The sequence below is a fragment of the Salvia splendens genome, chromosome 11 (assembly GCF_004379255.2).
Source record: "Salvia splendens isolate huo1 chromosome 11, SspV2, whole genome shotgun sequence".
Lineage (NCBI taxonomy): Eukaryota > Viridiplantae > Streptophyta > Magnoliopsida > Lamiales > Lamiaceae > Salvia > Salvia splendens.
The window spans coordinates 31104703-31128888 of record NC_056042.1 but is presented as its reverse complement, the minus strand read 5'-3'; the positions used below and the strand labels follow the sequence as shown (position 1 = coordinate 31128888).

At 38.0% G+C, this 24186-nt stretch overlaps 2 protein-coding genes and 1 long non-coding RNA gene across 4 annotated transcripts; 1 reads left to right on the top strand and 2 right to left on the bottom strand.

Moving 5' to 3' along the window:
* The first annotated feature begins 1013 nt into the window (after positions 1–1013).
* LOC121755641 (serine/threonine-protein kinase SRK2E-like) lies at positions 1014–3879 on the top strand. The gene is made up of 9 exons (XM_042150965.1): positions 1014–1523; positions 1728–1802; positions 1903–2004; positions 2101–2154; positions 2241–2333; positions 2419–2511; positions 3022–3126; positions 3200–3298; positions 3373–3879. Exons 1-9 carry the CDS (start codon positions 1362–1364, stop codon positions 3664–3666), a joined length of 1077 nt encoding a protein of 358 aa, XP_042006899.1. The 5' UTR covers positions 1014–1361; the 3' UTR covers positions 3667–3879.
* A 3768-nt stretch (positions 3880–7647) lies between these two features.
* On the bottom strand, positions 7648–21137 carry LOC121755640 (kinesin-like protein KIN-12D). Of its 2 annotated transcripts, XM_042150964.1 has the most exons (37): positions 20704–21137; positions 19910–20585; positions 19635–19790; positions 19483–19566; positions 19209–19328; positions 18997–19110; positions 18821–18913; positions 18524–18684; positions 18361–18435; positions 18174–18261; positions 18032–18090; positions 17835–17898; positions 17673–17738; positions 17403–17585; positions 16867–16971; positions 16543–16778; positions 16383–16452; positions 16248–16301; positions 16066–16101; positions 15903–15982; positions 15736–15817; positions 13904–15550; positions 13425–13817; positions 10636–13122; positions 10311–10540; positions 10139–10226; positions 9958–10032; positions 9638–9868; positions 9449–9547; positions 9247–9321; positions 9105–9163; positions 8917–9028; positions 8717–8827; positions 8437–8607; positions 8270–8335; positions 8046–8165; positions 7648–7923 (listed from the first exon to the last, which is right to left on the bottom strand). In XM_042150964.1, the coding sequence occupies exons 2-37, from the start codon at positions 20582–20584 to the stop codon at positions 7777–7779; spliced, it is 8712 nt and encodes a 2903-aa protein (XP_042006898.1). In that variant the 5' UTR covers position 20585; positions 20704–21137; the 3' UTR covers positions 7648–7776. The 2 variants fall into 2 exon arrangements, with proteins under 2 accessions (XP_042006898.1, XP_042006897.1); XM_042150963.1 differs by having other exon boundaries at positions 19910–21137.
* Positions 21138–21838: 701 nt separating this feature from the next.
* On the bottom strand, positions 21839–23839 carry LOC121756221. The gene is made up of 2 exons (XR_006040901.1): positions 22232–23839; positions 21839–22142 (listed from the first exon to the last, which is right to left on the bottom strand). It is a non-coding gene; the product is annotated as an uncharacterized LOC121756221 (long non-coding RNA).
* Between the last annotated feature and the right edge of the window lie 347 nt (positions 23840–24186).

Sequence of the window (24186 nt, the reverse complement as noted above, 5' to 3'; positions counted from 1 at the left end):
CTTAAATTACTATTCGCGGCCCCACTGTACTCTTTTACTCCATCCCTTAACTAAAGGACGGAGCCTGCAACCCTCCGTCCCTTAACCGTCCCTTAAATTACTATTCATTCAATTTCATTTTTTATTTTCATTTCCAACCAAATTCAATTAAAAAAAACACACTTCATTAAAAATAAAATAAAATTACAACTTAAAATTCAAAAAAAATTAAAAACCTCATTAACAAAATCCTAAAAAAATTAAAAATACATAATTTAAATAAAAAAAACATATTTATGCTGGATTAATTTATGTGAATGATTTGATATTTATAGAAGTGATCGGAGGCTTAAAAAAATTGCAAAAACGCCTATAAACGGCTAGTATATTTTTTGGGATTTTTTTTAATTTTTGAATTTTCCTAAATTTATAAAAAACAAAAAAAAAAACATTTTTCCGGATAAAAACGACGCCCACTCGCGGGCCAGCGAGTGGGCGTCACGGACGAACCGGAGCTCGCCACGTCGCCAACGCGCATGGCGAGACGTCTCGCGAGCTGTCCCTCCGGGACGGGCATTTCTCCGTGACGGGATGGAGACGGAAGGCTGCAACGCCGTCCTTTAACCGTTCCGTCACTCCGGGACGAGATAAGTGACGGCTAAGGGATGCGTTGCGGAAGGCCTAGCAATCGGGTGTATAATTAAATTTTATTTTATTTTATTTTATTTTATTTTATTTTATTTTATTTCACTTTTTTTAGATTCTTTCTTTTAGGTGTGACCGACAGGAAAAATGTTGATTAATTAAATTTATGATCAGACTATACATGCTATAGGCCCAAAAAAGAAACGAGCCCATCCATGGCGGCCTAACCACCTCATGACACGTGCCGTCAAATTAGCCCCGTCTCCTTTTTTTATAGGTGCAGCCATTTACCGCTAATGCAATGCATACGCCAGCACCGCAACAACAACGATAGCCTTTTTTTTCTTGATAATAATATTAAAATAATCCAAAAAATCTCTGTCTTACTTCACGTACACAAAGCTCACTACACAGACTCCACTTTATTTTAAGGCCAATAAAGTGACGTGCTACGATCATGGAAATCCGACACAAAAAGAGAGGAAATTTACGGTCAAATTATTGGTGGTGAGGTGTGATCTTCACGAGGGCATGCTGCAAACCTATCTATCTCTATCACTGCTCACCTGAACTCGTCCTTCCCTCATTCATCTCGCGCCACCTACCTTTTTCTATTTTGGGGAATTCCTCGCCTTATTTTATTGGGGTTTTTCGAAGTTTGTTGGTGTTAATGGGAGCTGCTGCTTGATTGCGGCGATCGGTTTGCGGAATTAAGGGCGGGGGAAGTCGAATTCGGGATGGATCGACCGCCGGGGATGGACTTGCCGATCATGCATGATAGCGATAGGTATGAGCTGGTTAGGGATATCGGGTCGGGTAATTTCGGCGTCGCCCGGTTGATGAGGGATCGGCTCACGGGGGAGCTTATTGCTGTTAAGTACATCGAGAGGGGCGAGAAGGTAACTTTTTTATGTGTGTTTTTGAATTAATTTTGCAGTTTTCAGGGGATTTGAGGCACTGTTTGTTTAGGTTTCATGTTGTGGTGTTTGATCAATTTACTGGAAATATGGAAATGTGTTGGAGTTGGATGTTTCTGTTTCTTTGATTAGTTGAAGCTTGTGGCCGACTGTTTCACAAATTTGATTGCAACTCTTTTGTGATAGATTGATGAAAATGTGCAGCGAGAAATCATCAACCACCGGTCTCTCAGGCACCCCAATATCGTCAGATTTAAAGAGGTGAATCAGTTTTCAGTATCCATTTCTTGATTCTGGATATGTTTTTATTGTGCTTGATGATAATAAGTTCAATAACTCATTGCACAAATTTCTATTTTAGGTGATACTGACGCCGACGCATTTGGCTATTGTGATGGAGTATGCATCCGGAGGAGAGCTTTTCGAACGGATATGCAATGCAGGGCGATTCAGTGAGGATGAGGTACCTTATTATATTATCCAAGTCTTGACATCTTGTTTTGGTAGGAAAGTGAAGATTTAATCTTTTGTTTATGGTGCATCCCTTTTTGATGTATAGGCAAGGTTTTTCTTCCAACAACTCATATCAGGGGTCAGCTACTGTCATGCTATGGTACTCGATCAAGCTTCTTATTTCCCCGTCTTTTAAACTAGAGAGCATACTTCTCAATTGTCTTACACTTTTGTGTGTTTATGAAGCAAATTTGCCACCGTGATTTGAAGTTGGAGAATACGCTACTCGATGGAAGCCCGGCTCCTCGGCTGAAAATTTGTGATTTTGGTTACTCAAAGGTAATATCCAGTTATACTTGTTTGGCCTTCCTTTGGTGTTGATTATGTAGTTTATTTGTAATGAGACATTTATTGCCTGTTTTAGTCGTCGGTGCTTCATTCACAGCCAAAGTCAACAGTTGGTACCCCTGCATATATTGCGCCAGAGGTGTTGCTTAAAAAGGAATATGACGGAAAGGTGAGTAGTTAGTTTGTTATGTATTTTCTATGCAAGCTCAAACTTTTCCTTTTCCTTTTCCCATTATTATATTTTCTTCAAACAAGTTTAATGTTCCCCAAACACATCCAAAGGGTACCAAAAGAGGAAAGCCTTGTTTCATAGCTGAGTTGAGTAAGTGAAATAAAGAAATCTAGAGATGGGTGTAGAAGAACGTAGAAAGATTTCCCAAAGAATAATAAAATACATTACGCCATGACATGCTGTTCTAAGAGGAAGGTTGGAGTCGAATATGAGCAGCTGAGCATGGTGTGAAGTCAAGACTTTTACTTTCTCGTTTGATTGACTTAGATAAACTCATTAAAACCAAACAAGAATTTTACTTTCTTCTTTACTTGACTTAGATAAACTCATTTACACCAACTCATTTTCAAATGATTCTTGTCACATAATGCAAAACCAATGTTACATTGTGCACTTGCTAGTGCGAGGTAACTGATGTGATGTTCTATGCATCGTTTAATTATATAGATCGCGGACGTATGGTCTTGTGGAGTAACTCTATATGTCATGTTGGTTGGTGCATACCCATTCGAGGACCCTGAGGAACCCAAAAACTTCAGAAAGACTATACAGGTTGGTTGATAGTGCATCCTACCTCGCATTGAGTCTCATTGTTTCCTCATTGGGGTATTGGCGTGTTTGGCAGCGAATCTTGAACGTTCAGTACTCCATCCCGGACTACGTTCATATATCCCCAGAATGTCGTCATTTGATCTCAAGGATCTTCGTGGCGGACCCTGCAAAGGTCAGTAGTAGTCAATCAGTTTCACAATTTCATTTGTCATCTTTGTCGTGACTGTGACTTGATGATGTCGACAGAGGATTTCAATCCCAGAGATCAAGAACCACGAGTGGTTTCTAAAGAACCTCCCGGCAGATCTCATGGACAACAACATGGCAAACAATCAGTTTGAAGAACCAGAACAACCTATGCAGAGTGATAGTGAGATAATGCAGATAATAACTGAGGCTACCATCCCACCTGCTGGAACCAACAGTCTTAACCAATATTTAACGGGAAGCCTCGATATCGATGATGACATGGACGAGGATCTTGAAAGCGACCCTGACCTTGACATCGATAGCAGCGGAGAAATAGTGTATGCTATGTGATTGGATGCCTCTGTAGAACAAGGATGCCTTGTTTCCAGCTCCATCGCTTTTAAGCCTGCAAGCAAAGAAAGTTTGTTATCTTCTCTACAAAGAGCATTATGTAGATTGATGATGATTTCCAAATCAACTGTTTGTTGTCTTAACTGCTGGAATTTAGTACTCATATTTGTAGAATTTATGTTGTTGAATTATTTAGTTTAGCGTATTCCGGAATGATTGTTTCTAAATTGATGAACAACAAAGGAAGATTAAAAATCTTCTTTAGCTCAAGAAATTCACAATCCAAAAGATAAAAACTCTCAATTCTTAGTCAGGCTTCTAAAAAGTCTGATTAAAGAATAAATAATAGAACACAGAGTAATAAGAAAAGGACGTAGTTGTAAACTTTGTACTCCCTCCGTCACACAAGAATATGCATTCTTTTATTTTTAGTCTGTCTCATAAGAATATGTATTTTCTAATTTTGGAAAGTCTTTTCTCTCTAATACGGTGAGACTCATTCTCCAATAATAATTTTTAATTACTTTTTTTCTCTACTTTTTTTTTACTTTATCAATTTTATATTAAAACTCGTGTCGAACTCAAAGTGTATACTCTATGGGTAGGATGGTGTAATTCACATTGATCCTATATTCTTATCTGCTTGGCATTTAAGGAAGCAGCCCCCAGCGATACAGAGATGGTAAAGAACCTATTTTTCCATCTTTTTTTACTAGTACTACTTCGGTGGTTATATATATATATATATATATTTATAGAGGTGTGATCAAATACAAACTGTCATTTATCATGCAAACTACAAATTCTAATCACACACCATCATTGTAACTAATCTACGGCTGTTAGGAGGTTACAAATTCGATGTCACCGGGCAGTACAATTTATGTCAGCGGGGGGTGTATATGGAAATATTTTTTGCCGGCAGTTACATACATCCTCATTTCACTCCAATTCTGCTTTGATTTTGTTGTTGATCCTCCTGTTATTTTTGTTGTTGACATTGCTGAAGGTGTGTTGCTGACATTATTAATTTGATGTTGACATTTGGTGTTAACATTATTGGAAATGTACATTTTTAGAGTTGGTGTTGTCATTGTTGCTAAACGAATTATTTTAGAGTTGTTGTTTACATTGTTGTTGACATCGTTGATGGTGTGTTGATCACATTCTGCTTTGATTTTGTTGTTGCTCCTCCTGTTATTTTTGTTGTTGACATTGCTGAAAGTGTGTTGTTGCTGACATTATTAGTTTGCTGTTGACATTTGGTGTTAACATTATTGGAAATGTATGATTTTCCATTGTTGTTGACATTGTTGACATTGTTGATGAAAATTGGGGTTTTCAACGAAAACCTCACCTCCGGCTGACGCTCCAGCCGCTTGACCCGCTCGCCTCGCAGAACTCATGTCAACGCGATCCTTGAAGAACGGCGATTGCGTGGAGTACATATTCGAAACGGTGGAATGGAGGAAATTGGAGAGGTGAGACGTGTTTAATGGGTGGAGCGTTGAACATGCTTAATTGATGGAATGGAAGACAGAAGGGAAGACGTGATAAATGAGAGGTGCGATGAATAGCCGATATTATTGGGATTCCTTAATCTAAACAGATTTTGTGATTTTAGCTTATAATTTTTGTCCCAAAAATAACCCTTGGTGACATCTTTTATAAGCTATGTTGACATGTTGAGAGCCCATAAATTAGAACCGTCGATTAAATATACTTAATGGATGAGATTATAGTTTGCATCTTAGGGAGTTTGTATATTATCACGACCCTATATATATATATATATATATATATATATATATATAGAGTAGTGATCAATGTATAACTAATCTTAAGTGTATAACTAGAGAACAAATCTCAGCCACTCATTATCTTAATCTAATGACTAAATTAAGTATTCATTTTCTACTAATAAAAATTGTATGGGGTATTTTGGGAAATACATTGTTCCATATTTTGAATTAGATATCATCGTCGACATCAGTGAGGCTTATGAGCTCTCAATTTCTCAGACCAATTACTACCACTGGCGTCGTCTCTCCCTCCGATTCCGCAGCCTCCCTTTCGCCTCTTCCCCGATCCAGTGAAATACCACCACCACAGGTCGAATCCTAGTAGCAGCGAAGCAGCGACGCCGAAAATGCCCGCGGCAATGATAATCGCCAAGCTCTTCTTACTCAGGCCGCCGCATTTCCCGGCCGGACCGCCGCAGAGGAAGCTATTGCCGCCGAAATTGAGCTCCAATCCGGAATTAAACGACGGAAGTCTCCCTAAGAGATCGTTATTCGCCACGGAGAACTTCTTCAATCTCAGCAGATTCGAGAATTTGTACGGAATACAGATGAAACCGACGGAGCTGTTGGTGAAGTTCCACGAGTTGAGCTTATCGTAGAAGATGAATGGGAGAGAGCTCCGATTTGGTGGCGGGAGATTGATGAACTGAATGTCGTACTTTGGAAAGATGGTGGTCATAAAGGCGGAGGTGGAGGTGTTTTGTGAACAAGAGTGAAGTAAAATCATAATAAGAGTGATGTGTTTTGTGAATAAGAGTGAAGTAAAATCATAATAAGAGTGATGTGTTTTGTAAACAAGAGTGAAGTAAAATCATGCTAAGAGTGATGTGTTTTGTAAACAAGAGTGAAGTAAAATCATGCTAAGAGTGATGTGTTTTGTAAATAACAGTGAAGTAAAATTGTAATAAGAGTGATGTGTTTTGTAAACAAGAGTGAAATAAAATCATAATAAGAGTGATGTGTTTTGTGAATAAGAGTGAAGTGTTTTGTAAAGAAGAGTGAAGTAAAGAGCAATATTAATAAGTTGAGCAACAAATAATGAACTCACTGTGACATTTCATCAAACACATATTGTGCTTATATTAATATACATCTATTCTTCTTTATCTTACAATTAATCTAACCAAAAGATTTATAAGAAACAAAAAAGCAAAAATATATTCTAAACTACTAACATCAATATTGCTACGACTAATTTCATCCCAATTTGAATGAAACAATGATTCCTCAACTTCAATTAAACCTCCATTAATCAATTCATAATTCAACTCAACAACTCCTTCCCTCCGTCGATGCTCTCATCAACCGCGCGGCCCCCTCTCCGGCGGCGAAAAGGAGATTGCCTTACGGCAACGATGGTGGTCTGCAACTCCACCAATTGGAGCAATTGCTCAATTCGTTGGAGAAAAAGGTTGAAGAAAATCCGAAGAATTGTGGCCTTCCATTGTCAATTCATCAACAACCTTCTCCTTCTTCAAATCTAGTCTCAGCAGATAAGTTTGTGATGGATGCAGCACCACCACCATCACTTCAACAACTGGTTGCAGCAGATGACTTTGTGATCGCAGCAGATAGCTTTTGTGATGAAGAAGAAACTCAATTGGCTTCTTCAATTGATGACAAACGTAAATTGGCTGCAATGACAATTATACCCTCGCCTTGTTATTGTGGAATAAATTTTTTATTAAGTGAACTAATATCTCCTTAAATTCAAAAATTAATACTAGCCCTTGATTTTTTTGATCTTGTGGCTATTATTTGTTCTCTAGTTATTTGGTTAAGAGGTGTTTGCCATAGATCACTACCCTATATATATATATATATATATATATATATATATAGGGGTGCGTTAAAGAATTTATTTTGGTGACACGTAGGGGAAAAACTAAGTTTATTACTTATTTATTATTATTTTAAAACGATATATTTGTGTCAAAAGATAAAAGTGGGAAATTAATATGAATTTATAAAGAAAAGGATAGAGATAAATTAAGTGAGCCAAATAAGAGTTGCATTAGGTTGTTTCATTGATTTTTTTGTTTTAACTAGTGAATTATTGAAATGTGACGACTTGATTTAATAAATAATTATTTAGAATCCACATAGACATATTAGTTATTAGTACCATTTTTCACTCTCAGTATCGTCTTCTACCAAAGATAATGAATTTGGAGCGAGATCGCCAAATCATCCCTTGATATACATATATTCATGTATGGGGCATGAATATGATCAATATACAAAATTTGTATTTATTTACAGAACTTACAAACACAACTACAAATGCTAACTAATTCCGAACATCAGCTCATCGATCAAAAGCAGAAAGAAATGGAGTTTGAGAAGCTCCCTTTCTTTCTGGGCATTTTTCATCTGTCCTTGAGTTTGCTGCTGCTGGTGAAGAAGTTTGTGGCATCAGCTCAGACAATCTGATTCTTTCGTCTGAGATTCGCACCTAGAGAAAAAAACAAGGAATACAATATGAACATACAATATTCATAAAACAAAGATATGCAAAATACAACCACAGGATGAACTTTTACAAAAGCCATCAGCAAAGATGGTACAAATACGTACCTTGAGTTTAGCATCTTCAAGTTCCATTTCAAGGGCAATAACCCTGTTCTTAAGTTTTTCAAGTGCTTCTTCAGCCACAGATATACCTATCCCCGAAGATGGTCTAGTTATTCCAGCAGCCTGCCATTACAAGTCACAAGAACGAGGTAAATCACGCTGTTGGATTTGCTTCGGTAGTAAAAACAGAAGAGGATTTAGAACTTTAGACAAAGAAATAATCTTACCCTTAATACGGAAGTACACAATCCTAGTAACTTCTGAGCTAATTGAAGCCTCTCCTCATCAGTTTCCTGTTTCAAGAAAGGAACTGATTATTAGAATAGGCTCCATTTTATCTGTATGTGTATCTGTCTTTGCTTCATTTGAATAGAACTTTGCGTCCTATGCTAACCTTCAGCTTCTTTTGCAATAGCTGCTCCTCATCAAAATTAATGTAGGCATTTCTACCATTTGCTACACGGAATTGAGCTAGCTCTTCCTTCACACGTGAAAGAATAGCCTCTGTCTTGTGCAGCTTGTTGCTAAGTTCTTCATTTTGACATCTTAGAGAATTGTTTTCTTCCTGTGATATTTCCAGACATTATATTCCAGTACAAATGTGCAAATGTGTAAGTATATTCAGAGTCTCTGTCAATTACGCGTACGTTATAAGAGAGTCAAAGAGTTCTTGCCTTAATTTTTGCATGGTGATGGATGCGCTGTTGAATATTTTGCTGGCCTGATAACTTCTTGATCTCACCCTCGAGTTCCATCACCCTCTTCTTGTGAATAGTATTTTCTGTCTGAGAAAACCACAGGCGGAATATTAAATAAACTAGCGAAATGTGGAAACCTGACATTCTTAAGTAATATTACAAAACAAAGCTTCTACCTTCAACATCTCATTTTCAGTTGCAAGCCGTTGATCTTGTTGTCGCAATTTTTCCAATGCAACAAGCGCAGCCATTAGTTCAGCCTGTTTTCTCTCGATCTCTTCTAGCCATCTAAATTTTGATAAAGCAAGTGTAAGCTAGCAACTAAGTGAGAATATATCTTCTAAGTGATTCGACATGTCATTACCCATTACGCTCTTTAAGGAACTCATTTATCTGCTGCTTCAGACTAACAACTTCCTGATCCTGAAAAAGTAACTCGGTCAAAATTCTAGGCAGGTAAGTATTCATCTTCTAAACATGATACGGTAACATGAGAAAAAATTTACCTTGACATCAGCTTCAGCGTTATGATGTTGAGCATCCTCAATTAATGAGTGAATCTGCTGATTATCCACTAAATTCTGACAGACAAAAAATTATTAATGAGTTCAAATTAATCTGTGCTGAGACACATTTATCCTCTTCTTTATGATAAGACAATCACACTTCGGAAACAATTAATTCACGATTTTCAGAATGCAAACTTACAGCATAGTTCTTCATGTTCATTTTTACACCAAGTAAATCCCGAATCACATCATGAGTCATACTTTCTGTGGCAGCCAGTCTTGCCTTAAGCATGAATATCTGGACAGAAAGAAATGTATTTCAGGTGAGGAACACTGAGTAATGTTGTTAGGTTTTGAGGGAGGGGGGTTTATTCCCCGGGCAAGCTACCTCTTTTTGTCTGCTTGCAGCTAGACCCTCAAGTTCCTCTATTCGTTGTCTTCCCTCTTCGTCTTTCTCTGATTTGATTTGTTGAACTAAGCCCAAACCTATGCATTTAAAAGGGGATCCTGAGCCTCTAGGCTTTGAAGGAATTTTCTCCATTTTGTTTGATGATGAACTTGAGCTAGGCGCAGGAACTTCGGATTTAACTTGCTCTACCATAGCTTCCAATGCCTTGAACTGATTTGAGCATTTCATGTTAGTATTCTCTTTATGGGAAGGACAATCCTATTTCTTTTAAACAAACATGTTTTGAGAATTAGACCCACCTTTTGCTTGTATTCACTAGCCTGTGCCTCTGCTTGCAAATTTAGCTCGGATATATGAGCTTTACATTGGGATATCTGTCCAGGAGAAATATAATCAAATTAGAATTTCGAAAGTTATGAGGAGTAATACATTTAATTCAAAAATTTTAAATATAATCATATAAAGTATTATGCAAATCACCTCAGCATCTCGAGCAGCTATTTCAGTTTCAAGAAGCTGAACACGTTTATGTGCCTCCTGAAGGTTCTTCTCTTTTTCTTCTAGACATCTGAATACATTTACTTACAATACTTAGTGATGATTTAAAATGACTACCAATTTTTACAGGCTCTAGCAAATCTTTCGGTCAAACCTTTTTACATCAGAATCATCGCTTCTGACTTTCTGCATGTGTTCTTTAAAAGCAAGAAGCTCTAGCTCAAGTTCCTCTCTCTGCAATCGTTGCCTCTCAGCTTCTCCTTTGACAAGATCAACCTTTTGCTCGAGTACATTTATAGTACATTCGAGCTCTTCAATGGACCGTTCTAACAGTTTCACTTCTTCTTCCTTTTCCTCAGCATGTACTTTCTGCGATTCGGCTATCTGCCATTAAAAAAGCCAAAACATATCAATACATATTAGAGAGATGTATCCTGAGCAGCAGCTATTTAGACAATAGATATGAGGACAGATTTTACCTCTCGAGCCTCAGTAGCTATTGCTTCGTTTTCTTCAGCAAGAGATTGCGCCATCTCAAGTTCTGTGGTCAAAGTATAAACTTTACTGTCCAATTCATCTCTTTGACTGGTGACAGTATCTAAGTTGATCTTCAATGATTCGGCATTTTTATTCAGATTGACAAGAGCCATATCCATCTCAGCAACTTCCAACTCTAAGTTCTCAATTTTGATCCTTGCCTCCACTAATTCGTTCTCCATGGAATTTCTTGCATCAATGGCATCTTGAGAAACGGCCAAGAGCTCGGCATTTTCTTGGGATAGTGAATTTATTCTCTGATTTTCTTTTCTGAGTTCCAATTCACGAGCGGATATTTTGGCTAGCTCTGCAGTAACTTCTTCCAGTTCAAGCGACCTTAATTCAAGATCTTTCTCTAAAGCCTTAAGAGAAGCAAGCAGGCCATCTTTGTCGTCTTTCTCATCTTTACTGTTGGAAGCAGATTCCTGCAGCAAAGTCATGTCGAATAACAGCCCCTTGAGAATATCATCCTTTCTAGACAAGTCTGTATGAAGAGAGAGAATTTCAGAATCCAACTGTTTAGAAAGATTCTCCACATATTGGAACTGGTCGATAAATATGCTTCCCCTCTCCATTTCATGGTCTATCTTCTGAAGCATGCCTTCAATCTCAACCAATTTCTTCTTAATTACATAGAGGATATTGCAGCTTACTTTTTCTACATTTTCAGCCAGATCAATATTCTGCAAACTTCTTAAATTCATAGCATGGAGGCATTCAGACTCTTTAATCTCTTTAAGGCTCAATTCACGTCTCAAATGTGTGTGCTCTTCTTTCAAGGAATTGACTTCACCCAGTTGCCTTTCCAAATCCTGGATTCTAAAGCACAAGTCATCTTGAACAGAATCTTGAGAAAGTTCAAGGTTTCTGATTTGCACCCTGGCCGAAATTAGATCTTCCTCCAACTTGGCAATGGTATTCTCCAACACTGAAACATTATCTTGTAGTCTCTGATTTCCAACTTCAATGCTGTGGGTGTTTCTAGCTGAGGCTTCAAATTCAACCTTCCTATCCTCCAACTCCTGATGTAATACTTCATAGTCTGCCTTACAGTTGCTTAGATGAAGCAACAGGCTTTCATTCTCTTTCTCAAGGCAGCTCATTCTGCCATGTTCTTCATCTCTCCTTGCCAGTTCAATTTGGAGTCTCTGTGATTCCATATCCTGCAGACAGATATCATTCTGTAGATTTCGTATTTGCTGCTGAAGTTCAGAGATACGACTACAAGATATTTCCATAACAATTTCCTTGATCCTAACATTTTCGGCTAATTTTTCATTCCTAGATTCCTCATCATGCAGTATCAATTCACTGGAAGAAGCATCTAAGCTCACAAACACTATTTCCTTCTTAAAATTTTCAAGGACTTCAAGGGTACTAACTAAAGCATCGTTTGCATCTTCTTTCAGAAGACACATCTGCTTTGACTCATCTGAAAGAATTAACAGTTCAAAATCTTTTGCCAACAGTTTTAGCATGAAATTTTCCTCTTGATACTGAAGTAATTCATCTTTCTCCTTCAGTAGTTTATCCTGGTCCATAATAGAAGCCAATGCCTGTTTGTTGCTGAGATCAAGCTCCTTCATTAGCACGGTTAGTTCGGATCCAATGTCATTCGACCTTTGCAGCATCACCTCCTCCTGATACTGCAGATCCTGTATCTTCTTTTTGAAAGAGGTAAGTTTAAGAGTGACTTCCCCAGTTTCATCAACTTTACTTGATATGCGATCAAAACCTGTCTTGATATCTGATAACAACTTGCCTTTCAAAACTCTGCACATTTCAAGCTCCCTTCTTGATCTGAAATTATGCTCCCGAAGTTCTGAAATAGAGGAGTTTGACTCACATAAACCATGGTGCAGGAGACCATTTTCTGCATTTAGTCCATTCGCAGTTTCCAAGAGAATTCCCATGTGGCAAAGATGCAACACGGATACGGCACAGTCCTTGGAAATAATCTCTGACCAAACCTCCTCTAGTATCTTTCTAATGGATTCAGTCGATTCATGAATTTGACACTTCACACTGAGGAAATCCGATGCCACAGACATCCACTCTTCCATCGAAGTGGACTGGACTTCTAAAATAACATCCTCAAGTTCAGAAATCATCCTCTTCATGATGAAAAAATCAGCATCATACTTTTTCTCCAGTTCCACATAATTCTGATCTATCAGATTATTGGACAGTTTCAGGCTTTGGATTTCTTTCTTGAGTTTCGTCATCTCATCGCTAAATTTATTTTCCTTTCCTTTTGTATCATGAGCACTAAGCTTCAAGGCTTCATTAGCTATCACCAACTCATTTATCATTATGTCTGCTTCTTTCACTGTGTCCTGGACCTCTTCAAATTTCTTAAGAATGCATGAAGCTTCAATGGTTTTCTGAGCAGCAACGAGTTTAGCATCATCAAGCTCATCTTCCAGTAACTGCAAAAATGGGATCCAATGACTTAGTGGAACTGTGGAAGAGGCTGTGAGTCCATAATATATAATCGTATATGTGGTGCCATTAGTAGAAAGACTAATGGTTCTATTTATAATAGATTTTCCCTAAAATTCAGTCAACAGACTCATAGTCACTGCTTAGATGTTACTGAAGTGCTGTGAGGTTGTTAAAGTATGATGGATTGTTACATATAGATATTCACAAAGCAGAAAAACACTAGAGAAGCATGATATCACAGTGCATATAAACTCTGAAAACATAGACTATGAACTAAACATCCTACCTCTGTTTGCCGGAACCATGAATCAAAAGATTCTTGTACTGCTTCTTCCATTCTCCGTATCTTACCATCTACAGCACTTATTTTGAGCTCAAATACACCTTCAAAATCATTCATTGCGTCTCTAAAGACAACTGTCTGATTTAGAAGAGACTCAATGCTCTTCTGATTACATCTCTCAGACGCCAAAATTTCTTCTTTTTCAGATTGCATTTTATCCATCTGGGCTTGCACTTCTTTTAAACTTTTAAGGGCACATTTTATCTCTTTCTTCAAGAGAATTATAGCAGGATCTCTCCTGATTGAGCTATGCAAAGTAATTTCAAACTCAGTTTCCACACCACCATTATTACTAGACCTTACATCATTGAAATCTTGCACTATTCTTGTACCTGTCTGCAACAATATGTAACTAGTCAGTTAGAGATTAAAAAAAAGTTGAGGCTCTATGGGAAATTTGAATCACAGTAACATTTACATACCCGAGATTCACATGCATTGCTAGCAGAACAGATAGGCATCTCCGATTCTTTTTCTTTCTGAGGAGATCCACTCTGCATTTCATACTGGTTCATCCATAACTTTAGTGATGAGACCCCAGAATGTAGTTCCTGAAGTTGTTCCCTGGCTTCAGAAATTTTATTTTCTTCATTCTTTTCCAGATTTACCTCTAGATTTTCCCTCAATTTTCGTTCTTCAGAGAGTTCAAGAGTCAGTTTTGCACAATATTCCTCTGATGCTTCTAGTTTCTTTTGGAGAGAGCAAGTCAATCCATTTGCTTCATCTATTACCAAAGCCTGATTTTGCAGATCATTGTGATAGTTAGAGTTCAACTCCGACAATCTGTTCACAATAACCAAAGCAGCTGTTGCACAAGATGACGCTGTTTTGAGCTGATCCTCTCCATGCTTAATTAAGTTCTGGAGATCTGCCACAGTGGATGCCTTATTATTTAAGTTGGATGTTAAGAAGAGAATTTCTTTATCCTTCTCGCTGCACTCTTTTTGATGAGTCTCAGTCATAACCACTGTTGCCCCTCTAAGAGACCTCAGCATGCGCTCCAAGTCATCTTTTCTATCAACAGCATCCTTTAAAAATTGATTAAGCTCGTTAATAAGTAACTCCTTTTCATATACATATTGCTTTATTCTTCCAAACTGTTGAGAGATCAAACTTCTTTTATGATGGAATGATCTGGAGATAAGATCAGTCTGGTCAGATGCATCATTAAGAGCTGCACTCCCATCAGCGAGAATACCTTCGATTTCACCGGTAACTAAATTCCATTCTTCAGTCAGTATTCTCAATTGCTTTTCTTTGTCTTCAAGCAATTCAGAATATTTTGCATTGTCTTCATTCCTTGAACGTAAATTTTCCTCCATAATCTGCATTTCAGTTTGAAGTTGGGCGAACCTGTCACTTGTTTCCATCTCCTTCATTTTACTCTCATGGACTTCCTGTTGAAGGCCAGAAAGTTCCTCTTGCAAGCAAACAATCACCTGCGCAGTTTCCCCTTCTACCTGCTTTCGAACTTCCTCCATTTCGTCCTGATCAGACGCTTGATATGCAAGATCATTTTGATACATAGCATTCATTCTCTTAGCCATTTCAAGAGATGCATGCATCTTCTTCAACTTCAGTTCTAAAGGAGAGACATCCTTCTCTGAAGACTTATACAATGAGAGATCTTTGAGCTCTTTACAAGATGCTTGATTCTTTAAATAAGAAATTTCAAGCTCCTTCTCGTTTAACATTTCTCCAAAACGCTCATTAGTGCTTCTGAGATCTTCTATCTCATTAATGGACTGAATTTGTTCAGACTCAAGAGCTTCAACAACCAATTTTGCAGTATTGAGCTCTTCCTGCAGTTTTTCATACTCTTTAGTGACTGAGGCAACCATTTCCTTTGAGAACTGAAGTTCTTGGTGTAGAGATTTGGCTGTTTCCTCTTGTTCTGAATGATACAGCCTCTCCTCTTCTAGAATGATTTTCAGAATATCCAGCTCCAGTTGTAAATCCATGATGCCTTCTGCACTCATCCGGAGACTCCCACATGTTGTTCCATCCTTCTCTCTCCCGTTGGTCATTGTTTCCTGATCAGAAGAAAGAGGAACTTCTACTATGGATTCCTGAAATAAAGACAGGTATGTTAATTAAATAACTGAAATGTAGCTTCACTACTGAGGTAGATTCATATTTGAGCAATGCCAATTAGATCACCTAATGATACATCGATATAAAAGGAAGATTCTTTACTACTACTATTTCTGTTCTTTATCTTAGTTACACTAATATTGGCATCCTGTTACCGTACCTTAATAACTTCTGTGCTGCAATCATGTTCTTGGGAATAAATAATTTCAGCATTTGATGAAGCGCGCAACTCTTCAATTTGTCTGCAAAAGATTAGCATAAGAATATGACTTAAGAAGTGAGATCATAATGGCCAGAGGAAATCTAGATATGAGTCTAATGAGTTACCTATGGAGCTTGGTATTTTCTTCCAGGATACTGTTAAGCTTGATCTTGCTTTCATTTAGGTCAGAAAGAGTTTTCTGGAACTGTAAGACAAATTTATATTAAGGAGCATGATTTATGGTAAACTTTAAAGCCTAAGCTTAATTAGATATAAGAGAAGACAAACCTCCACTTGAAGCAAGCCATTTTCGTTATTAGAATCCTGTTGCAGAATAGAAACAGCAATATTAAGGTTTCTTAAGAACTTTTCTTAGAAATGGTTTTCGAAGAACTGATTCACTCAGTCTTAGTTATAAACTAGCTTTAGCTTGAAACAAGATTTATAGAGAGAGGTTTGCGGTATGTCACCTTCACTTTGAGGTGATTAGATTGCTTGAGATTACCATCGAGGAAGAACGCAAGCTGTCATAAAAAATAAAATCAGTTATTAGAGGTTACTATTTGAGAAGTACAAGACATGAGACACTTTTGTAGTAAATATACCTGATTTCGTAGTTCAGATACTTCTTTTATCAGCATTTCTCTCTCCCCTTCTCCATAGAAATCTTGAAACCTGAATGATCCAACAACAGAATTTTCATTTTTAAAATGAACAAGTGTTTAAAATAACCTAACATAAGACATAATGATTAGCAACACATACTGCCGAACTTGTTCTAAAAGCCTAATATTTTCAGCTGCAAATCGTGTGACTTCAGGATTTTTGTCAAGTCTTGACTGCAGGAGCTGAATTTCTTCAGAAAGTGCATTGTTTTCTTCCCTTAAATAGTCATCTGCTGACATCAAACCACTAACAAGAGACTCCATTCTTTGAATTTTGTCTTCTCTAAACTTTAACATCATTTTTGTGCACCTAGTGTCCTCTTCCCTTTGACTAACCTGAAAAGCAATGTGTTAAAGAAATTAATCAGTTTACACTCTTTTAAACGGATGCTAGTTGAAGCACAAAAAGAGGGGTGAAATATACAAGGCGGTTCAACTGCTCAATCTCAGCTTCATATTGAGTTACTGAAGTTTCTGCCATTCTTTCCCTCCTTAGGGAACCAGCAAGTGTAGTTTCCAAGGATTTTAACTGTAACAAAAACGACAAAGAGTAGGAGAGCATAAGTTATGCATAAGCGTACGTAGACTGAAGAAACAGAATCATGTGCATCAACATTGATATCTGAGACTAATGTCAGAGGTTAAGGAAAAAAGAAAGCGAATTCAAAACCAACATAGTATAAAAGGTTACAAGTTCCAGACCATTGTGACAAATCTATTCAATCTAACAAGAGATATCATCTGGAGAAAGGTTGTGATGGGCATTGTTGTCTTGCATAACTCTTGAAATCAGGGATGTAGAACATGATTTAGTGCACTTAAGACATGTGAGACAAGTTAATGAGTCCACAAGAACATATGTCAAATACAAAACTTATGCAAATTAAAATCCTTAAACTTAGTTCTGGAATTCTGAAAGGGACAATACATTTTTTTGCAAGATAGTGAGGCACTTCTAACCTGTTTACTAGATACTCTGATAACTCCCTCAGATTCATTTCCAAGCAAATTTCCCATGTGTGTCTGTGAAATTCCTCCTCCATTTGAATCATCCTCTTCATTGATTTTTGAGTCTAGATCATTGGCAGGGCTAAACAACAGTGAACGATTTACCCTTTCACGTTTGAGGGCAGACAGTTCCTCCTGTTAAATAAAAAATTATAAGTTTAGTTGTAAAATAATTGTCAGACTAATTTCTGTACAGTTGAAACCATATGAAGCTAGTTTGACCTTCAACAAATGTATCTGATGTTTCAAAGCAACAACATCTCCAGATAAATCTTCATTGATGATAGCCTGTATCATGAAAAATATGCCGAAACAGCATGTACAAGCATTATTCATTTACGTCCAAAGTGACCCACTTTTTTCTGTGGGTGTTAAGAAGCTTACATTGTTCTGAATCAGTTTTGCTCGTTGAGCGAACTTCAATGTATTCAAGGTTTCAGCTGCAGAGCTGTAGATTAATTGAGATTTAAGATTCATAGCAGACAAAAGAAAGGGACAATTGAAAATTTAAACCAACACACAAATGCTTATCGAGATACGTAAACAAGGAATATGGTAACTCCAGGAAGTTGATATTTTACCAGATAGATGGGCTGACATTAGCTATTATCATTGTTTTTGAGTTTCCGCCAAGAGAGTCCTGTTATTCCATTTCAGTTAAGAACCATAGGAGAACATTTTGTACACTTTGTGATAATTCGATAATACAAACTAATTCGTCACCTGGAGGAGAAATGTCAATCTTGAATCTCTATAAGGAACATGTCTTGGTCTTCCATGTGCTACATCCACTAAGACCATAATCACGTGACTGAAAAGCAAGAAGAATATTCATCCATGTCAAAGCAAAAGGAAGACGAGAAAAAACAGAAAATATCCTATTTTAACATGCTCAAAAACAATATAATACCCTAGCGTTGACAATGATTTATTGATACTTGCAGCTTCTTTCAGGCGCTCTCCCTCGGCACCGGAGGACTTTTGCCTGTTGGGAATTGCAACATTAAAATGATATACAGTTTTGAACCATAATTCATTACTCCACCAACATTCAGTTAAAGAATACTTGATACCTTTCAGAACCAGCAAGATCAACGAGATTCAGCCTGGCGAAACGGAAGTTGGTCGCAGAGTCCTTCTCCCACTTACTTTCAATCACACATGTAAAAACACTGTGTGAACGGCTGCTTTCTCTGTTCATATTTGTCGCTGCAACTCTCCTATTTGATGCACCCTAAGACATAGACACGAAAATTAATTCCTAATTACATTCTGCAGAAACATTCACGAGGATGCAAGTATGAATCCTTAAAGAAAGTGTGAAACATAACAAACTAAAAGGCAAAAAATAATACTAGGAGTATGATTACCTGAGTCAAAAGCTGCAGAATGTCTCCGACCGTGTGGACTTCAAATTCTGATAGATTTTCAACATACACGCCTTTTTTCATGTCCTCGCGTAACTTATACAAAAGAAAAAAGTCATTACCAATTGCATTCATATAATATCACACGGGGAAATCAACCTATTGGAGAGTGGAAGTACCATTAAATTTGAGGATGAAGGATCAAGAAGGTCAGTAATTTGTTCATTGTAAATCTCAAGAAAAGAGCATTTGCAAATGTACTTTAGTTGCTCATCTCTACGGCTTTCTTCTTCCTATATTGAGAAGGCATCATTTCAATTTTTTGTATCAGGAAGCAACTTTCACACACACCAAAACATCAAAACAAATAAAGTAAAACAATCTTGGTTACCGCTCTAATCCTGGCAAACAAAAATTCAAATATGCGAGGGGTCATTCCCCGGTTTGTACTAGGCTTGACTTCCAGGTCATCAATCTCGCCAAGCATTGTATGAGTCTTCCCACTACCCGTCTACATGTTCAAATATTATAATGAGAACTAATACTGAAGTAAGAGATGACAATATTTGATACAGTTCAACCAGAAGCAAAGTTTGGCAGCAAATGATTCAAGAAAGTAGACAGACCGGACCATCAGAAAAGGAATGTGTATGTTAAAGCATTACCTGTCCGTATGCAAACATGCAGCTATTGTATCCAGACAAGCAATTCTCTACCATGGGCAAGCCAACCATCCTAAAAAGTGTTTCCTGCATATAAAAAGCATTAGTCAACCATTTCCATCACCAAATTCATTTGTAATCAGTCAATAATAAACCTGGTCTATCCCTTCACATGCTACATGATCAAACATAAACCGCGTCTCAGGCTGCCCGATCCAGGTTATGCTTTGTGCAGTCTCCTGCTTCAAGCATCTACTGAAACCAAAACTGCTTTTCTCCATGTTATTCAGTGGCCGTACACGAATCAAGACCTGAAGATTCAAATTTTTAGAAGATAATAAATCAGTAGCATGAAATTAGGCAGAATATCAGACTATTATCAGTTGAAAAGCATTCTTCAACAACACAACTGGAAAGAGAAGTAACTTACTTGCACATTGTGCTCCATCCAGAATGAAGGATCTTCTTTGAGCTCGAAATAAGGGACTTCCACAGTGTTAACAGCCGTTGTTGTGTTACTAGAGCTCAGGATCCCTTTAGACAATGCAGCATAGTTACCCATCCTGGCACTCATGTTGCTGCAGACTGTCCTAGAACCACTAGGCATAGAAAAACCCGGATTTGGAGGCTTGCTCACACTCTTAGTAGGCGTAGACTGAAGAGAATTACACTCCGAATAACTCAAGGTACCTCTGGCACCTGTCCTCGTAGAACGTGGAGTATTCGCATTTGATGCTACTCGGCCATCCTCCTTCAGCTCCACAACAGCATCATTTGATGGATTCTCACTCTTCTGAGCCCAATTGTACCGAGTTCTAGACATTGCCCCATATTTCTCTGGTGTGCGGAGGGGCATTGATGTATCTGAATATTTTCGTTTTGCCTTTGCTGGAGTTCTGTCAGCTCGAGTGGGCCTGTTGATATCCTGATCTGGAACGCTCTTGGGGATCCGTGTATCCAGAATTGCATTGAAAGGGGGCCGTGAGGGTTCTGTGCTTATCTGAGGGTTCACCGAATCCCAAGAATTCGGAGGCACATTCTCGACTTCCTCTGCATTGGCATTCTTGGCCGGATTGCGGCGCAAGAATTTGAAGTCCCTCAACATTCTACCGTAACCCCCACAGAGAAAAACGATAAAACTAGGGCAGGAATAAGCTCTCTATATACTAAAAGCTCAAAGACTGAACATTTCAATTCAAATTAAAATTGAGCGGCGAATCCAACCTGGCAGAGGAAGTGAGGAAAAGGATTCCAGCACGGTGAAAGGTTGTTATTGTTTCTTCTGGTTGTGAGATGAGAGAGAGATGAAGAAATCTGTTTCTTGCTGAGATTAGTGATTGCTCATAGAGAAAGTATCAATTCAAAATCACCACTACTAATTTCATCCCATTTGAATTAGATACAGATGCAGAATTCTCGCTCTCTCTCTCTCTCTCTCTCAGTGAGCGACTACTGTTGGGAAAATTCAAATTTTGTAAGGGGGAGCTAAGATGGACGGCTAAGATGAGATCGAAAAGGCAAAGGGGGAAAAGATGAACGGCTGAGATGAGATCGCGCTCCGGGATTTTGAATTTGAATTGGGGTATGTCAAAAGGTGTAAATGTTAAATTATTTAATTGTGTTACTAAACGGCTACTAATAATTTTTAATTTTGTCTAGCTGTGGACCCTTTCTTGTTCGAATTTGAATTATCAATTTAAATCATATTTCCAATAATTCATAAATAAAAAGTCATAAATAACTGAAAAGATGTATGCTTTTATATATTTATTTAATCCCGCTTTATACCCTAGTTTGAAAATAACAATATTAAGTGTAAAGAAAAATTCATAAATTTGTGTTCATTGAATAAAGAAGGACAATTATATCAGTCATTTCATAAATTAAGATATAGTAATGCTTAGTGTACAATATATATAGAAGTCTACACTATGCAAGACAGCAAAATTAAATATTTTCCTTATATATTAGAATTTCTTTATTGGCTCAAATTTTAAAATCAGATACTATATGTTTGTTTATTGTATAGGTATGAATATTTAATATTTTATCAAAACAATCTGAAAAAAGAGACATTATCAATAGAGTATAACCAAAATGGGGTTTGTAAGTTGTAAATTGTAATAGGTCAAACTATATTAGTATAAAGTTAACTTTGCAACGCTAAAGTCAAGTGGCTATTTACTTTACTCAGAGTATAAAAAAAAGCTTACTAGTTTACTCAAAGGCAAATTTGAAAATTTAAACATGATAGATGGCTACTAGAAGTTTACATGTCTGAGCTGGCTAAAGTATACTATATTGTAATAGCCGAAACCTAGATTCTCGAAAATTATGAAATAAACACTAGAAATTTAAATAAAGAGAAAGAAATAATACTTATTTATTTCTTGAGCAACACAACATTTTAGCATTTCGAGCTAAAGTCTAAGCTTACAAATGTTCAAAGAGAACAAAGGAAAACAGAAACACATTAATTTCAATAGACTCTACACATGTTGAGTAAAGAAAAAGAGAGAAACTTAAATCGAGCTACTCTATTACAATCAAGAGTTCCTAGAGAATTTCCTCGGCCTTCAGCGCGAGCCGTCTCGGCCCAGTTTCGGAGAGGCTCGATGGGCTGGAACGTTGGATAATGAGTCATCTGTAGCCAGCCTCGATCCCTGCCAGAAACGCACATAAAGGGAAGTGAGATGCATGGAATAAAAGACAAACTAACACCCTATATTAGAAAAGGGGAGAGGGACCTTACCTTTTAGAAAAATGAGAGAAAGATGGGCTGGAAAAGGGCAAGTCCAGCCGGCAGAACCCATCCAGTAGCTGCAGGATCCCTGCAAGGCTACATCCGGCAGTTGTACCCCCAGATACCAGCCTCTGCACAGCCTTGTGGTGCACTTGCAGTTAAAGTGACTGCACTAGCCCAGAAAAAGAGTGAGTTCTGCGGGAAGAAACAAAGTATACAGCATCCCAAATTAATGCTTCACGAGTACGCGTTCTTGCCTATAAAAGCCACCCCACATTCCACAACTTTCCCCTTTCCCTCATACTTTGAAACCTCTAGTAAAAACAGAGTGTAAGTTGAGAGTGAGGAGAAGCAAGAAGTGGAGAGGCAATGGCAGTTTCCACAGACAACAAGGTAACCAACATACTTTCCTCTGCATCACATTAGAAATCCCACATGTATAGCTTGGAAATCTTAGCACCATATATGAGACCTTAGATCGGTAGCTAGCATGTGAATAAAGTGCAAAAATGAGTTATGAAACCATAAGCCATCTCTCGAAAAAAAACAAGTAGCCAACATCTTAAGAACAAAGCTACAGCCCAGAAACTAAAAGCTTAATAGACAAGAAGGAGATAGGGGGACTTAGCTTAATTCGAGGGGCTGACCGGTGACGAACCGGCGGCGGCGAGCAGCTTCCAAGCTCTCGAACAACAGCTGATCCGAACCCTATACGATGACAAGCAGCCGCTGGTAGGAGCTGCTCGGCGGCGAGCCCGACGGAGGTTATGGAAAACAGCGGCGAAGACGACGCTCACTGGCTGGCGCGAGCTGCCACCGTCAACAGCTCGAAGGGCAGCCGCGATTCCTGCTGTGAGAACAGAGGTGGCAGCGCTGCGAGGGATAGGCGGCAGCGCCGACTTCGTCGGTGAGAGCAGTAGGAGCCGCCGCGTCTTTTCAATTAGGACTCCCCAAAATTGATAATTAGAATGAATAAGAGAAAGATGAAGGATAGATGGTGGCGGTGAAGGAGAGATTAACGAAGAGAGATAGAGAGGAATGCATTGGTGAACGGCGGCGGAGGCGACGGAGATGGTAACATGAGGTGGCGGTGGGGTTTGGAATCCAGGGCTCCCCATTTCAATTTGGGGAGAAAATGAAGAAAAGAGATAGAACAGCCGATGTGGGGGAAGGGAGAGTGTTTTTTTAAAAAAACAAATTAGACCCCTTCGTTTAAATTTTGGGCTAGAAAAATCCTCTTGGGCCTACAGTGATGAAAAAAAAAGAGAGAAGAAGAGATATAGAGATTTGGGCCACTACAGTAAATCTGGGCCTTGTTTCTAATACTCGTTGGACCATTTTAATTAAATTTGATGGGCCATCGCTCGAAATAAATTCAGGATTTAAAGTAGAGAATTTTTTCCTAAGCCACGGAAGAAGAGAAATCATTAAGCCGTGTTGAATAGTACTCAGTAAATAATTAGATGAGAATTTCATCAGTCACAGAAAGTATTTCAAAATACTTAAGATAATCCAAGAATTTATTATACCCGAGAAGTTCGGCAAGACTCCGAATAAATTAAATCATTGATTTAATTAAGGATTTCATAATTTAAAATTTAGAAAGAAAGAAGAAATAAAGAGCACACGCTTAGGCATGCATACATGCAAGATAAGTGATTACTTAAAGCCTAATTTAAGTATATTAATTTTGTAAAGGAACGTCGTCGCTCGACGAGTAATCTCAGGACAGGAAAGCACTCGTTTGCAAGAGTTTAAGCAATTGAGGTGGGCCTTTCTCTTCGTTCTTTACAAGCGTGTTTTATGTGAAAACATGGTTATTTTGAATGAGTTGTCATGCCATGTTTTGTTTTATGATTGCCTATCTGTTGGCTATGTCAACCAATTAAATCGAATTTGGATCCCAGTAGGTCAGTAAATCCTACTCGGACTAGTGTACACATAAGGACCGTGAGCTAGCGCCA

Bases quoted from the DNA above. Each gene is read 5' to 3' on its own strand.
- LOC121755640 (XM_042150963.1), bottom strand. From the start codon at position 20,584: ATGTTGAGGGACTTCAAATTCTTGCGCCGCAATCCGGCCAAGAATGCC. The intron at 19,791-19,909 runs GTAAGTTACTTC...TTGAATCTTCAG, and splicing joins GGATGGAGCACAATGTGCAA to GTCTTGATTCGTGTACGGCC. The intron at 16,779-16,866 runs GTATATTTCACC...ATTGCTTTTCAG, and splicing joins TTGAGCAGTTGAACCGCCTT to GTTAGTCAAAGGGAAGAGGA.
- LOC121755641 (XM_042150965.1), top strand. From the start codon at position 1,362: ATGGATCGACCGCCGGGGATGGACTTGCCGATCATGCATGATAGCGAT. The intron at 2,005-2,100 runs GTACCTTATTAT...TTTGATGTATAG, and splicing joins GGCGATTCAGTGAGGATGAG to GCAAGGTTTTTCTTCCAACA. The intron at 3,299-3,372 runs GTCAGTAGTAGT...TGATGTCGACAG, and splicing joins TCGTGGCGGACCCTGCAAAG to AGGATTTCAATCCCAGAGAT.